Consider the following 14,334-nt stretch of genomic DNA (forward strand, 5'->3'; position numbering starts at 1 on the left):
GCCTTTTACAAAATGTTTAAAAAATGTTTTCTTTATTTTTCATTACTTTACATAATACTTCAATTTCTCATTATTGTTAAAATTCATATTAAACATCAAGATGCCCATATTGTATAGATTACAAATTAGTTAACTTGACAGAGATTTGGTATTAATCTTTTAAATTAAGATTTCATAAAGTTCAGTTAATTATTTAGGATTTGTTGAACAAAAATTTAATTTAGTAATGTACAGAAGGACCATAAAGGAAATGAGAATGCTCTGATATTATGTTCAAGGTCTTGAGATCTCATTGTGAGCTCTGGGTAAGACACATTGATAAGTGGAGCAGGAAGTGATGCAGCTGTCAGCAGGGAGCTGGACTTTGCTTTTGTTTTATTGCTAAGCAGCTCGCACACCCAGTGATCACTTTGTGTGCTCGGGTCCACAGTCGCCATCACTCATTTGACACGAGTGAAGGGCAAAAACAGGAGAAATAGCAGGATTCTGAAAAGTTTTCAAAGATGTCTCGGTACCACAAGGCAGCGATTGATGGCAACGTAGACCTGTTGAAGGAGGCCACAAGGAAGCACCTGAACACTGCTGATGACGATGGCATGACTCCCACCCTGCTGGCTGCTTTTCACGGACACGTTGAGGCTCTTCAGCTCATATGCAGCAGAGAGTAAGCTTGATGAACTTCTCTATTTCACATGGCTTATATAGACAAAGTCCTTATTTTCACTTGACATGTTTAAAACCTCACATTTCAAACATTTTAGTTTTCACTAAAGCTGTAAATTGCTCCTATAGAGCAATTAACTAGGTTAACTACTGGAAAGTAAATTTTATTGAAATATAATCTTCCTGTTCAATCTTTTTTATAAAATTTTTTTGCTAGAACAATTATCACTCACCTTATTGCCATGAAGAGAAACCTAATTTTGCCGACTGGACTCTTCTCTGTCATGAGCTGACCTAAAAGATTAGTCATCCAAATTCATGCTTTAAAACAATAAAGCCCTTCATCTGTCCATGAACCCCTTCCAGCCCCACTGCCTCCCACTGTCAGCTCAACAAAAGATGGACAAAAACTTGTGAAACTCAGAGAAGATATGTTTGAGATATTTTGCTGGACACAACCTGCATACAATAGAAAATGTGGTCAAAATCCTTTTATTTTGATCATTACAGCAAGAGCTGGAATTACTGATAAGATGATGAAGAAAGGGTTGCCTTTCCTCACGTTTTGATTAATGTGACAAAGTATTTAAGAACTCAAATTCATAATAACTTATCAACTACTTTCACAATGTTAAGTAATGTGTTACTAAATTATTTTTTAGTAACACATTACTTAACATTTTTAGATTTCTCTTTGTTGCTGTTTGTGTTCCTGTGAAGAAGGGTGGAAAGCAACAGACAGCGAACAGCCATACAGAAACTAGAAACAGAGATATGGGGAGGTTGTGTATCATTTCATGGAACCAGCAGCATACATTTATAGCTCCCTTCCAGTTCTTGTAATAAAACTTTATTGGCTGACAAGGTACACACTGGACGTTGCCATAGCTCTTCCTCACAAACAGTCAAACCTGTCACATCCAGCAATGTAAAAACGGTTGTAACTCCTAACCCCTAATATGTTCCCCAGATCTTTTGTATCTGATCAGCTCAAAAAAATTAAATTTGAACAAACATTTAGGACCATAAATCTACAGTTTTTTTTTTTTTTTTGTCTGGGTATTTCTAAACATTTTAAAATAACAAAATGCTGGTGATTTCCAACCTTTTGAGTTCAATGGGTACAATTACATTATTTTAATATTTTTATATTGATAACTGTACAGCAAAACCATATAGGTAGGAATCAAAGCTGAAAAATACCATATACAGTACCTTAAAATATTGATACTTCTTTTAAGCTTCCACTTTTGTCATGTTACAACCACAATTTTAAATGTACTTTTAATGGCTCCTTTACCCTGACAACTCTAAATCAAAATCCAGTGCCAATACTTTTAGGTTTAACAAAATTTCCGCATTTAAAACCCACAATTCAGATTTTTTTTTCCCCCCTTTGTGTACCACAGAGGAGATCCCAACAAGAGTGACATCTGGGGAAATACTCCGCTACACCACGCAGCTGCTAACGGCCACATGCAGATCATCAGCTTTCTGGTTAACTTTGGAGCCAACCTATTTGCCCTGGACAATGATTTCCACACAGCTATGGATGTTGCTGCTTCTCGTGGCCACATGGAGTGTGTGCGCTTCCTAGATGACGCTGCCTCACAGCAAACCAACCAAAACCCAAAAAAGGTTGCCAACATCAAGAAGGAGGCCCAGAAAGAGGCAGAGAGACGAGTGAAACTCTGTGAGAAGGTGAAGAAGAAGCACCAAGACAAGATGGATAGAATACACCGCGGAGGAAGCATGAATGGGTCGGTTTCAGAGGCGAGCATGGGGTCAGCGTTCTCAGATGGCGGCACTATGAGCGGTGTCAATGAACAATTCTCCAAGCTTATTGCCGCAGACAAATCTGGCTCTCTTACGGCTAGGGTTAAAGGCACTATCCAGAAGATGGGGAAGAAAGAGAAAGGTACATTGCAGAGATCAGGGTCAGATGGGAATGTTATCTTCCGCAAACAGGAGAATGAATCCTCTGATAAACCAGAGTTTCTAGATGTCTTTGACGAACAAGAGGAGAATGACTTGGTCAGCGGAGAGATGGAGGGATATGAAGATGACGACATTAGAAACGAGCCAAGCCAAGTCAAACAATCCATCTTTAACCGACCTGGCTTTGGAGGCCTGATTTTCATGAAGAAGATGAACATGGAGGCGGAGGATATAGTTCCCACTGGAAATAATGAAAATCTTGGCTACCTTGTTGAGAACCAGTTGTTTGAGGCAGATGAAGATGCTGCCGGCTATGGGGATGCAGGCGATGGTGACCTTCCTTGGGATCAAGAAGATCTGGGACTGGATGATGATGAGGATGGGGAAAACTCTCCTTTGGAGGTTTTCTTGTCTGCCATCTCCTTGCCAGAATTTGCCCCCTCTTTCAAAAGAGAGCACTTGGACTTGGAAGCACTCTTGCTTTGCTCTGATGATGACCTTAAAGGCATTCGCATCCAGTTGGGACCCAGGAAGAAGATCTTGGAAGCTGTAGCTCGCAGAACAAAGGCAATGGATAACCCTGGTACCATTAAGGACAGCAGCTTGTGATCTACATATCCACCACATTCAAATCCTTTTGTTGTTGAGTAAAATTAAGTCTGCACATTTTGTTGAGTTTGATTTTGTGTACTGCACAAAGGTGATTCTGCAAACTCTTCCCATGAACACTTTTCACATTTTAAAAGCAATGAAAAGCATTGTACAGTCATTTATACACAATACCCAGTGTGTATTTTAGTTAAATTCTCTATAAATAGTAAATGGATTGGTAATCGCCCTGTACTAGTTTCGATAAGTCAGCATTAAGTTTATTAAGACTGATCTAACAGATACATAAATGATCTGTTATACGTCATAATTTTCAGGGGTTGAGTTTGAATGTTTGAGGTGCACTCAATCATACTTCCTTTAACCATTTTTGACCATTTTACCAATAAACAAGACATGTATGCAAATAATCTGTTTCTTTGTTATATTTATGAATAACATGCATTTAAACCTTGACCAAGAAAGGACTAATGGTTAAGTTTGACTGGTTTTAAAGTACCTGGACCCAAGAGCCCAAACCAAGCTACGATAAATGGAAGCGCATCATACATTTTAAAGTTTGATTGAAATGTCAAATTATAGTAACTGTAATTAAAAAGGTATGAAAATATAGCTTTTATTTAAACTCTAGATAAAAAAAAATGTCTTATCGCACATTCTATTAAAAGTTGCAAAAAATGTTTCCAGCACAATTCAACTTAAAAACAATCAAATTTGTTAGAGAGAGAAAATATAAAAAGGTTTAATAACTGTCTTTCATAAATGTTCACATACCTGACCTAATATTTATTTGAAACACTTTGGATTTAGTTTCAACCATGACATTTGCTCTGTCACTCTGTTTTGCCAAAGCTAGAGTTATGAAAGATATTACAAAGGATTAAAAATTATCTCATTGTTCAAAGGTATCAGTTAGAAGAAGGGTACAGAAACTCCACAGAGTTATATTTAAACTATGATATAGTGAAAGGACTTTGTAGTAACTGAAGATAATATGGAGCAACTGGGACATTACAAAAACCTTTTTTTCCTAAACTAGAGAAAATATGTTACTTAAACTGGTCAGGGATGCTGCTAGAGAGGCCGACACTGAATGTGATGCAAGAATTTCAAGGAAACCACTGGTTGTGTTTTGGTGTTTTCCATATTTCTGAACTGAAGAGAATGGGTTAAAGTAGGTTTTGACTTCAATCTGTCTGTTAGAAAACTGAAGATGAAGAGGGATTTTAATTCTCAACATAACAGTTGGTCCAAGTATAGACTCAGATTAATAAAAGAATACTTCATGAAAGGAAAATTAAAGTTTTGTTATGGCCAGAGTCCAGAACTAAATTTGACCGAAAATTTGCTGGTTCTCCTGAATGGGGCTAAGTACAAGAGTCCTTCCAGTCTTATAGATTTTAAGAGCTTTTTGTAAGACAAAGTAGCAAACATTTGCTAACATAGAAATCACTATGTATTTAAGACAAGGGTAGCAGAGATAACTGAATAACAACAATGAATTACAATTTTGTTCAACAAATTTCGTTAAAAGGCACAACACTAAACAGGAAGTACTTAAAGGAGAATGGTCTTGAGCGTGAAAAGACCCCTCGAACTATGATTGGTGGTTAGTTTCTGCTTAACTCGGTGATTGGTTGTTATTGTCCCAAGGTAGCCGGAAATGTCACTTCAGCTGATCCAATCACCGAGCGTCTCGGAGTTTATAGTGTAGATGGGCGAGGCTTCAATTAAGGGGCGTAGCTGAAACTGGTTTGCCTTGTATGTGGGAGAGTAGTCCTTCTGTTTCTGTCACGACTATGTTTTTAAGGTATGTTGTGTGAATATTTCAGTCCCCCAGTGTTTAATATTGTAGGTATTTTCATGACATGCGTGGTCCCGAGCTTTATGCGGGGGTTCGGTTCGGTCTAAAGTGGCTTCTTTTCGCTTGTGAAGCTGAGCTAAGCCTTATTAGTGAGATTGTCTCAGGGCTTCTCTGCGTCCAACGTACACATTTCTCTTGATTTAAAACTAGTTTGTACTAACTTTAAGAATGATACTTTAATAGTTCGTTTATAAGCATGTTTTAAGTTGTAACTTAAGTCAAACATAACTGTATTTTACCTCAGGAGTGCCTAGCACAGTCACGTATGGCTGAAGTATTACCCGTCGGCGCTCCCTTGCTCTTGTCGTCCGTCATGAACGCCATCTTCCAGGCTCAGGAGGACGCAGGCACCGCAGCGGCTGCTGTTGGCTCTCCCGCGGACCCTCAGTGCGGGGAGGACTACCTGTTTGTGGAAACCACGCATCCAAACACAGTCCTGCGGGGCTTGAACAGCATGCGGCTCAACAAAGCTTTCTGTGACGTGACTCTGTGCTGTGGAGGACAGGAGTTCCCCTGTCATCGCATTGTACTTGCATCCTTTAGCTCATACTTCCAGGTAAACCTCTCAGTTTCACTGATTACACGTCATGTCCTAGAAGATCTTGGGGTCTATGTTTTATTGTTCTCCCTCTCTTCAGGCAATGTTTTCAGCTGACCTGCTGGAGTCCAAGCAGGAACGTGTTGCCATTAATGGAGTTGAGCCCCAGATGATTGGCAAGCTGGTGACCTACGCCTACACATCAGAGGTCTTCATCACTAAGGCAAACGTACAAGTGAGTGATTCCCTCTCTTTTGTTGCCTTTTTTCAAAGAGAAATGCTGCTGACGACTGCTTTGCTTCTGTAGGCACTGCTGGCAGCGGCCAATTTGTTGGATGTGATGGCTGTTCGAGAGGCTTGTTGTCGCTTCATGGGGCGTCAGATGGATGAGACAAACTGTGTGGGAATTCATTGCTTTGCCGAGGCCCACTCCTGCAAGGTGCTGGAGAAACGCAGTATGGAGTACATTTTGGAGAACTTCAGCACCGTTTCTCAACAGGTAGTGGTATTGCATTCAGTTTAATGGACTTCCAAATAAGGGATATGTAGTGGAAAAAGTTTGGATTTATTTGCATCAAATTTCAGTGATGTACAATTTGGCAAATTTCTTCCTCGAATGGGGATTTCCAATCAAATGTTTTTTTTTTTTTTTTTTAGTTTGTAAGCATTTTAGCCTTGGAAAGAAATTTGGAACGTGGTCCAACTTCATAGAAGGCCTGAAATCTATGTCACCCGTTAAAAGCCTAATTGGTAGTTCCCAGTATTTATTTTTTGATCTTGTGCATAAAAGAACAGATTACATAAAATCCCAGCAATTTAGACACCACTGTATCCTCTGGCTCCTAAACGTTTCATGTCAATACTCCACCAAAGGCGGAATTTCCTTCGACTCATCTGCCTATCTTATAGTTTTTACAGGCGCATCTGCACAAATTGGAATGTCATCAGGAAAATGATTTGTTTCAGTAATTCAGATTAAAACCCTGAAACTCTTCAGTATACACAGAGCAATTGTGGGGCTAAATGCTTTTAGCAATATGCGCTAATAACAGAGTGTTTCCCATAGACCTCTAATTTTTCTAGGTGGAACTCCATCTTTGACGGTCGTTCTATCAGCTGTATTGACCATCATTGTACCTCCACCTGTCCTGTGACCAAAAGTGATCCTATAATAGATGTTTTTAAAGAAATGTGGCCAGTCTGCGTAGTGTCATTCAATCAGCTATGAAAACAGCGGTCAGTATTTCTTAAAGGCAACGTACAAAAAAAAGTGCACAATATTGTCATTTGACTGTTCATCTGTGAAAGGAATCCAACTATCTAAATCAGTCAACCAAAATCTGCTGATCTCCATGATCCTTGTTGTTTTCTCTCCAGGAAGAGTTCCTCACCCTCTGTGTGGACAAACTTACGGAAATCATCTCCAGCGACCTTCTCGATGTGCCTAAAGAGGAGATGGTGTTTGAGGCCGTCATGCTGTGGTTGAATAAATGTCCCTCTCGCAAGCAGGGCTTTGAAAAGGTATTGGTGACGTTTGTGTTGTGTGTCTCAGCCATACATTGGTGAGGTCGCACCTGTTTTTCTTTTGCTTTGTCTTGGACAAAATGGAGAGTTCTTAGCAGAATATGTGTTTGTTTTTTTTTGCTAGCTTTAAGCTGTCATGAAAGGAAACTATTCTTTTAGTTGCATAGACATCCATATGCAAATGATTATTTGCCATCATTGGAACATTACCCAGAGTTTCCCCTTTCACAAATGTAAAAAGATGCTAACTGTCCAAGCTTATTTGTCATTATTATTTTTATTTTTTACTATAATAAATCCGTTTTTGAGTTCTGCCATTTTGTAGAACTGTGGTGGTAAAGGGTAAAATGAACATTTAATGTAAAAACCCTTTATCTATTCTCTAATTAAGGATGTCCCTGCTTCCATTTGTTCCTCAAAGGTCCTCGAGCACATCCGCCTGCCTCTCATCAGCCCTTACTACCTCCATGACCTAGTTGAGTCTTTAGATGTGGTGAAGGAGAACCAGGCTTGTCAGAAGCTCATCTCTGAGGCCAAGGATTACCTGCTGCTGAAGGATCGCCGTGGAGAGCTCTACAGCTCCAGAGCGAGACCTCGTAGATCCACAGGTACAGACAGTCTCATCTGTAACTAAGGCTTCTGGAGAAATTAAATCTCTGTGTAAAATCAACTTTGCCAGAAAATATTCGAAAGTATGTTGCCTGGAATTTACCTCTGTTCATCTAATCAAGTCTGACTTGCTTTACTGCTGAAGAAAAGTATCCTGAGAGTATAATGTCACCTCCATCATGTCTTACTGCAGGGGTGGTGTGGTCTGGGTGATGTCCAGTTTTAGTTTTATGTCACACAATGCATTTTGTGTTTCATGGCCAAAAAAGTAAACATTGTTCCCTTCCGATGAGAGCACCTTCTTCTACGTCTTTGCTGTGTCTCCTACATGGCTTGTGGCAATTTGCAAATGGGACTTCTTCTGGCTTTCTCTCAACAATGGCTTCCTGCCTTCAAAGTTTCCATAAAAGCCATATTTGTGGATAATGTTAATATTAGTCCTGTTGACAGATTCTCCCACTCAAAGCTATGGATCTTAGCAGCTGCCACAGAGTTACCATTGGCCTACTGGCTGTTTCCATGGTTATTGCTCTCCTTCCCTTGTTGGTCATTTTAGGTTGACAGCCATATCTTGGTAGGTTTTGCTATTACTCTTTTCCAATAATTTTAGGGTGGATGCAAAACGTTCCGATTTGGTTTAATGCAGTAAAGTGGTCCCTAAAGACAGGAGTTCAGAGCAACCACCAAATGAGCTATTAAAGGAATGTTGTTTTTTTCAGTTTCCACTCGCAGCAGAGTTTCTTCACTTGTAGGAAGTTGATCCAATAAAGGTCAGGGCCTGGACTCTCAGAGAGCTCCCAGTTTGGCCTAAAAAAAATCCTGTAAATGAGTCTCAGTTTTAGAGTGATTCAGTTTGCTGCTGAGAGCGACTCTGAGTGAGGAGACCACTGAAATTCCTATCTTAGTGAGGAGGTGTGATTGAGCCCGTTACTAGGTGTGACGCTGTCTTTTAAGAGCTGTGATTGGTTGTTGCAAAAGACAAAAAATATAAAAAACAAATGCGCTCCTAGTAATGAATAGAAAGAAATTAACCATTATAGAATTTAAACTGGAGTAAGAAATGTATAACTCATGATGATGAAACTTTGCAAAATTAAATCAATTGTCACACAGCATCCAATGTGGAGAAAAAAAAAAAAAGGTGGCGAAAACCCAACTGAACAGAGTAGCAGAGCCTGCTGTTGGCACAGATGGCAGAGAATAGTGTCCAAAGGTAGGTTTGGTCCTGGGATCACAAAGAGTGAAAGAGGCAGACTTGGCAGTATGTTGCTGAGCAGATCGATGTGTCGTTGCCTCTGCTTTCACGCACCAGCCAAGAATGTGTGCAGCCCTGGTACCTGCTGCATTCAGTTGGAATACGTGTGTGCGTGTGATTAATTTTGGGTCTTTTTTTTGGCCTTTTTTTAAAAAACTTTTTTCATTATTTCTATTATTTAGTTATCCTTCCTTACTAGAAGTTCCTGCACCTTAACCTTGTTGTGCTGCTGAAACTATTTAATTTCCCTCTTAGGCGGATGATAAGATAAACCTTATCTCTATATTAATAATTGTGTGATTGTTAGAGATGTTTAAGTGCGTATTTACTCGACTGTTTAGTGGGTGGACCCTGCATGATCGAGCCGGTAGCGTCTGATTAATTCACTGTTGTTCATTGCACAGAGAATATCTCTCCGTTCTCTCTGTCAGTTCGCCATTTTCTCTGCTTAAGACACTCACTAAAAGGCTCGCTAAAAGTCCTCCTCACTACTCTTCACATTTGTTTTACTTTATGAGCTCTCTTAAGATCTATGGTGCTTTGTGAAGAACTTTTATCTTACTGAGGTAAAGATAAAAATTTAAATTTTTTTTTTTTTTTGGAATTACATCACCAGTTTTAGGAATCTTTGTGAATATGTACCCTGGGAATCTGACAACTTGTTCTCTGTTTAGTTACACTGTAACTTTAGTTAATAGCATGCAAAGATGGATCTGGCTTTTTTTTTTCTCATACTCTTCAATTATACATTTTTGTTTTATTAATACCTCTGCCCAATTCAAATTTTATGTTCAACCAAGAATTAAAAACAAAACATATCCTGGAAATTAGTCTTTGAAATGAAAGTTGTTAAATCAAAGTCAGTCATTGAAGTGATAACCGCTGAATTCAAGTGTTTTAAAGATCTGAACATATCCTAAAGCCACATGGCCCCAGCTTACTTCTCTCGTATTTGTTGCTGTGTCAACAGGAACTGTTGAAGTGATCGTGACTGTTGGCGGAGAGGACGACAAGGTGGTGCTGCGCAGCGTCGAGAGTTTTGATCCCGTAACAAACCACTGGAAGAACCTGGCGTGCCTGCCCTTCGCCGTCAGCAAACATGGTCTAGTCGTCTCAGGTGAGGTTCAAACTCCTTCATTATTTCCTAAATAAGCTGCTCCACTGAATCCTCTCCAGCATTAATGTTTGTTTTCATTTGGCTCTTCCATCCATATGTAGACTCAACTCTATATTTGGTGGGGGGAGAGTTTCCTGATGGCTCAGCAAGCAGAGAGATGTGGCGCTATGATCCTTGCTTTGACTCCTGGATGGAGATGGCTCCCATGAATGTAGCTCGCTCGGAGTTGGGTAGGAAAGCCTCGAATCATTATTTTCTGCCATGTACTGACAACTTACCCCATCGGTTTAAAATTTGATGCATTTGTGTCACAGCATAATTTATTCCACCAAAGGAAATCAACAAACTGCAACTTAAAGAGCAAATTTTTAATAAGTAGGTAGTGTTGGGGGCAACCTTCCTTATGACATAGGATTACCCTCGGGACTTGGAAGGAGGACTTTTCAGGCAAAACAGTCAGATTTAATAATTTACACTATATGGAAGTGATTTTGTGACCTGCAACATGTCAAAGAAATTATCCTTAAAGATGGATGTATTAAATTAACCGAACATAAACTGGGAAAATGATTAAAGGAGGGATCTGACCTTTTAAAATTCTTTATATTTGGGAAGGAAGTTTGAACAATTGTGATTGAATATCATAACTGTGGTGAAACCTGGTAAACTTTCACAACAAAACTGTTGTAGTGTTTTAGGACTATTTTTCAATTTTTTATTTTTTTGCCTGTTGTAGTAACATGTGCAAGCTAATAGGATCATAGATTGCTTCAGTCAGTCAGTATTGAGTTCAGAAATATTATGAGCTATGAACATGTAGTCACCTCACTTGCCTTAATGCTAGAGTTTACTGGAATCGGTTCATTTAAGAGTGGTTCTGGGAACTTTCCGTATTTTTATTCATTTACAGAGTTGAAATCTTTAACCCTTTCATACTGGACAGTGGGTGCACATCTGGACAGACGTGTGTCTGCCTGTCCTAGTGTGGATCAATTCCTGATGCAACACCAACATTGTGTGGACATTTTGCCCAGTCCACACAAGTGGAAATGGGTCATGTGGGTTACTGGTTAGATTTAGGACTAAGGTATAAATTGAGTTTAGGTTAGGGTCAGGTTTGGGCTATAGCAATGAATGGAAGTCAATGCAAGGTTAACTGTATAGATTGGGAAGACCGTGTGTGTGCATTAGACATTGTTTAAGGCTAGCTCCGTGTTGAAGTCGGCACTTGTGTAGGATGAAATAATGCATTAAACCATGTTGTCTGTGTGGTGCAGCAAAAATAAAAGCCCATTAACTGAAGAAACCTGTTTCAGGTCTGGTCATGCTGGACGGCTTTGTTTACGCAGTCGGAGGGTGGGAAGGCCGAGGTCGTCTGGACTCGGTGGAGTGCTACAATCCCCACACCAACTCCTGGCAGTTCACGCCGTCTGTAAAGATGGCTGTTACAAGTCCTGCAGTGGTGGCCCTGGATGGTCTGCTCTATGTTACTGGTAAAGAACAAGCATGTGGTTCTTAACAAATATTCAACTTGTCTATTAAAAAAATTTCTATTGCTGCTGGTAGGAGGCGCAGTTCTTGAGGATGGAGATGGCACCGACCTTGCGCAGGTTTACCACCCAAAAACCGCAGTGTGGACAGAGGTCGCCCCCATGCAGATTGCACGTTCAGGTTCAGCTGCTTGCACGCTCAAAGGGAAGATCTATGTAATAGGTAACAAACTCATTCCTATTTCTTTGTGATTTTCATGCCAGGTTAGAGTCATTTCTGATGAGCTGATTGCTTTTCAGGTGGATGGCATGCTTCAACGGAGAACACGGATAAAGTTGAGTGTTTCAACCCAAAGACTAACCAGTGGACTATGTGCGCTCCCATGAAGGAGCGGCGCTACCGGCCGGGGGCTGCAGTAGTGGATGGAAAGATTTATGTCTTAGGAGGTGAAGAGGGTTGGGACAGGTGAGCCATTTTTTCTTTCTTGTGGGTCCTGTGCTTTAATCACAATTCTTGGAAACTACAGATTAAATACCTCTGAGTTAATAGATGCTTTTTTTAATGCTGATAATTCTTTGTACAGATATCACGACACTATTGAGAGGTACTGTGAAGAAACCGACACCTGGGAGATTGTGGGGGAGATGCCCACCAGCCGCAGCTGGCTCAGCTGTGCATCTCTCCAGCTGAGGAAGAATGTCCACATAAGCAGCCGTCCTGGCACTCCGTGCGAAAACTGAAGTATGATATTGAGGGGAAACCCTTGTGTGGTTTTTAATAATTTGCATTCTTCATGTCAGCAGTGACCCTCATGATTAGAGGTGTTGAGGCTGCTTGACTAAGAAGGATGGAGGAGTAGACCAAAAGGAGCTTGAGTTTTCCTGTGGGTTCTAGTCAATGCCTTATGGAGTTAGTCAAGGACACTTGGGTTACTCCAGGATATTTTTTTCTTACAGGATCTCAAGTTACTGTGACCTGCAGTCTAGTCAGCAGTTGGAACTCGTGTTCTGTTCAATGTTAATGTATTTAAGGTACCTTTTTAATGTTTGGGCACCTCAAACTGAAGATGTTCCCAGCTAACATACTGTATTTTTCTATTGTAATGTATTTTGGAGATGACTGGTCTGAAGTTGTTGAGGTTCAATGGAATATATTGTGAATATTTTCAAAGGTTGCCTGCGAAGGAAACAAAACCTGTGAGCAGTCTTTTGTAATTGAACTTTGTACGTTCAGAATGTTTGTCTTCTCGACCTGTGATTTGTAAAAAATATTTTTGTAATGTTACTTGTGTTTCTAATGTTTTGTAATGAGTTCTTTATGTTGGTGAATGTATTTAGAGTTAATTTACAGCGAATAAAAAGCTTTATTATAGATTTCTGGGGGTTCTTTTTTATTTGCATTGGATTCTGAATACAGGTCCTTCTCAAAATATTCTCAAAATATTGTTCTTCTTCCGCAGTTTCCAAACAACATAAACTTGGTTTTATCCAAATTTAATGATAATTTGTTAATATCAAACCATATCTTAAGTTGACATAACTAAGTTGATTTCAGCCATAAGCTGATCCAAATTATCACCTGTACAAAAAATATTAGTATCATCTGCAAACAAAACAAATTTAAGTATTTTAGAAACTTTACAGATGTCATTAATGTAAATAATAAACAATTTTGGCCCCAGTACTGACCCCTGGGGAACACCACAAACAATGTCCAAGCATGGTGACCGGCAGTCACCCATTTGCACAAATTGTTGCCTGTTGCTTAGATAACTTTCCATCCAGTGCAGGACTACTCCCCGGATGCCATAGCGCTCCAATTTCTTAATTAACATTTCATGATTTATTGTGTCAAAAGCTTTTTTGAGATCAATAAATACACCAACTGCCGATTTCTTATTATCTAAGGTGCCAGTGACTTCCTCTATCAATTCCATGACTGCCATTGCTGTAGATCTTTGTGATCTGAATCCATACTGACTTTCAGAAAGCAGATTATGTTTATTAATGAATGTATCTAGTCTACTCACAAATAATTTCTCCAAAATTTTGAAAAACTGTGGAAGTAGAGAAACAGACCTATAATTTGTGAAATGGTGTCTGTCCCCATTTTTATAGAGTGGAATAACTTTGGCAATTTTCATCTTTTCTGGAAATTTACCCGATTGAAGTGACAGATTACAGATATAAGTCAGAGGGTGGATAATTTCCTCAATTACCTTCTTGATTATTGTCATATCAATACCATCACAATCAGTTGACCTTTTGCTTTTACATTTATTGACAATATCTATAATTTATTTTCCTCCCACTGCAGTGAGAAACATAGGAAAAGGATTTCTACTGATTAATGTTTCATTCAGAGCTCCAGTTGTTGTAGGATCAGGGATTTTTTTCTGCCAGTTTGGGTCCCACAGTCACAAAAAATTTGTTGAAATTATGAACAACGTCATTACTCTCCTCCAATTTGCCATCATTATCTATAAAAAACTGCGGAAAATTAATTTTTCCCGAGTTTTTCTTGATAATATTATTTAATACATTCCAAATCCCTTTGATGTTTATCTTATTGGGGCCTGCCATAGCATTGCATAGGAGAGCAGTGCATTGCATTGCGAAGCAATGCAATGCACTGCCTCCCATGCAATGCATGGCAGGCACCTATTACTATTCACCTCTAAACTGGTCTCTTTATTGGGGCCTGCCATAGCATTGCATAGGAGAGCA

General features: G+C 39.5%; 2 protein-coding genes across 2 annotated transcripts; both read left to right on the plus strand.

The window, feature by feature from the left end:
* Positions 1-337: 337 nt before the first annotated feature.
* Positions 338-3,620, plus strand: anks4b (ankyrin repeat and sterile alpha motif domain containing 4B). The gene is made up of 2 exons (XM_047357392.1): positions 338-664; positions 2,073-3,620. Exons 1-2 carry the CDS (start codon positions 504-506, stop codon positions 3,208-3,210), a joined length of 1,299 nt encoding a protein of 432 aa, XP_047213348.1. The 5' UTR covers positions 338-503; the 3' UTR covers positions 3,211-3,620.
* A 1,254-nt stretch (positions 3,621-4,874) lies between these two features.
* Positions 4,875-12,981, plus strand: LOC124862436 (kelch-like protein 20). The gene is made up of 12 exons (XM_047356335.1): positions 4,875-5,020; positions 5,319-5,630; positions 5,713-5,847; positions 5,920-6,111; positions 6,990-7,133; positions 7,558-7,744; positions 9,971-10,117; positions 10,219-10,347; positions 11,434-11,610; positions 11,684-11,830; positions 11,908-12,073; positions 12,192-12,981. The coding sequence occupies exons 2-12, from the start codon at positions 5,340-5,342 to the stop codon at positions 12,346-12,348; spliced, it is 1,872 nt and encodes a 623-aa protein (XP_047212291.1). The 5' UTR covers positions 4,875-5,020; positions 5,319-5,339; the 3' UTR covers positions 12,349-12,981.
* Positions 12,982-14,334: the final 1,353 nt, after the last annotated feature.

The sequence above is a fragment of the Girardinichthys multiradiatus genome, chromosome X, assembly GCF_021462225.1.
Source record: "Girardinichthys multiradiatus isolate DD_20200921_A chromosome X, DD_fGirMul_XY1, whole genome shotgun sequence".
NCBI lineage: Eukaryota > Metazoa > Chordata > Actinopteri > Cyprinodontiformes > Goodeidae > Girardinichthys > Girardinichthys multiradiatus.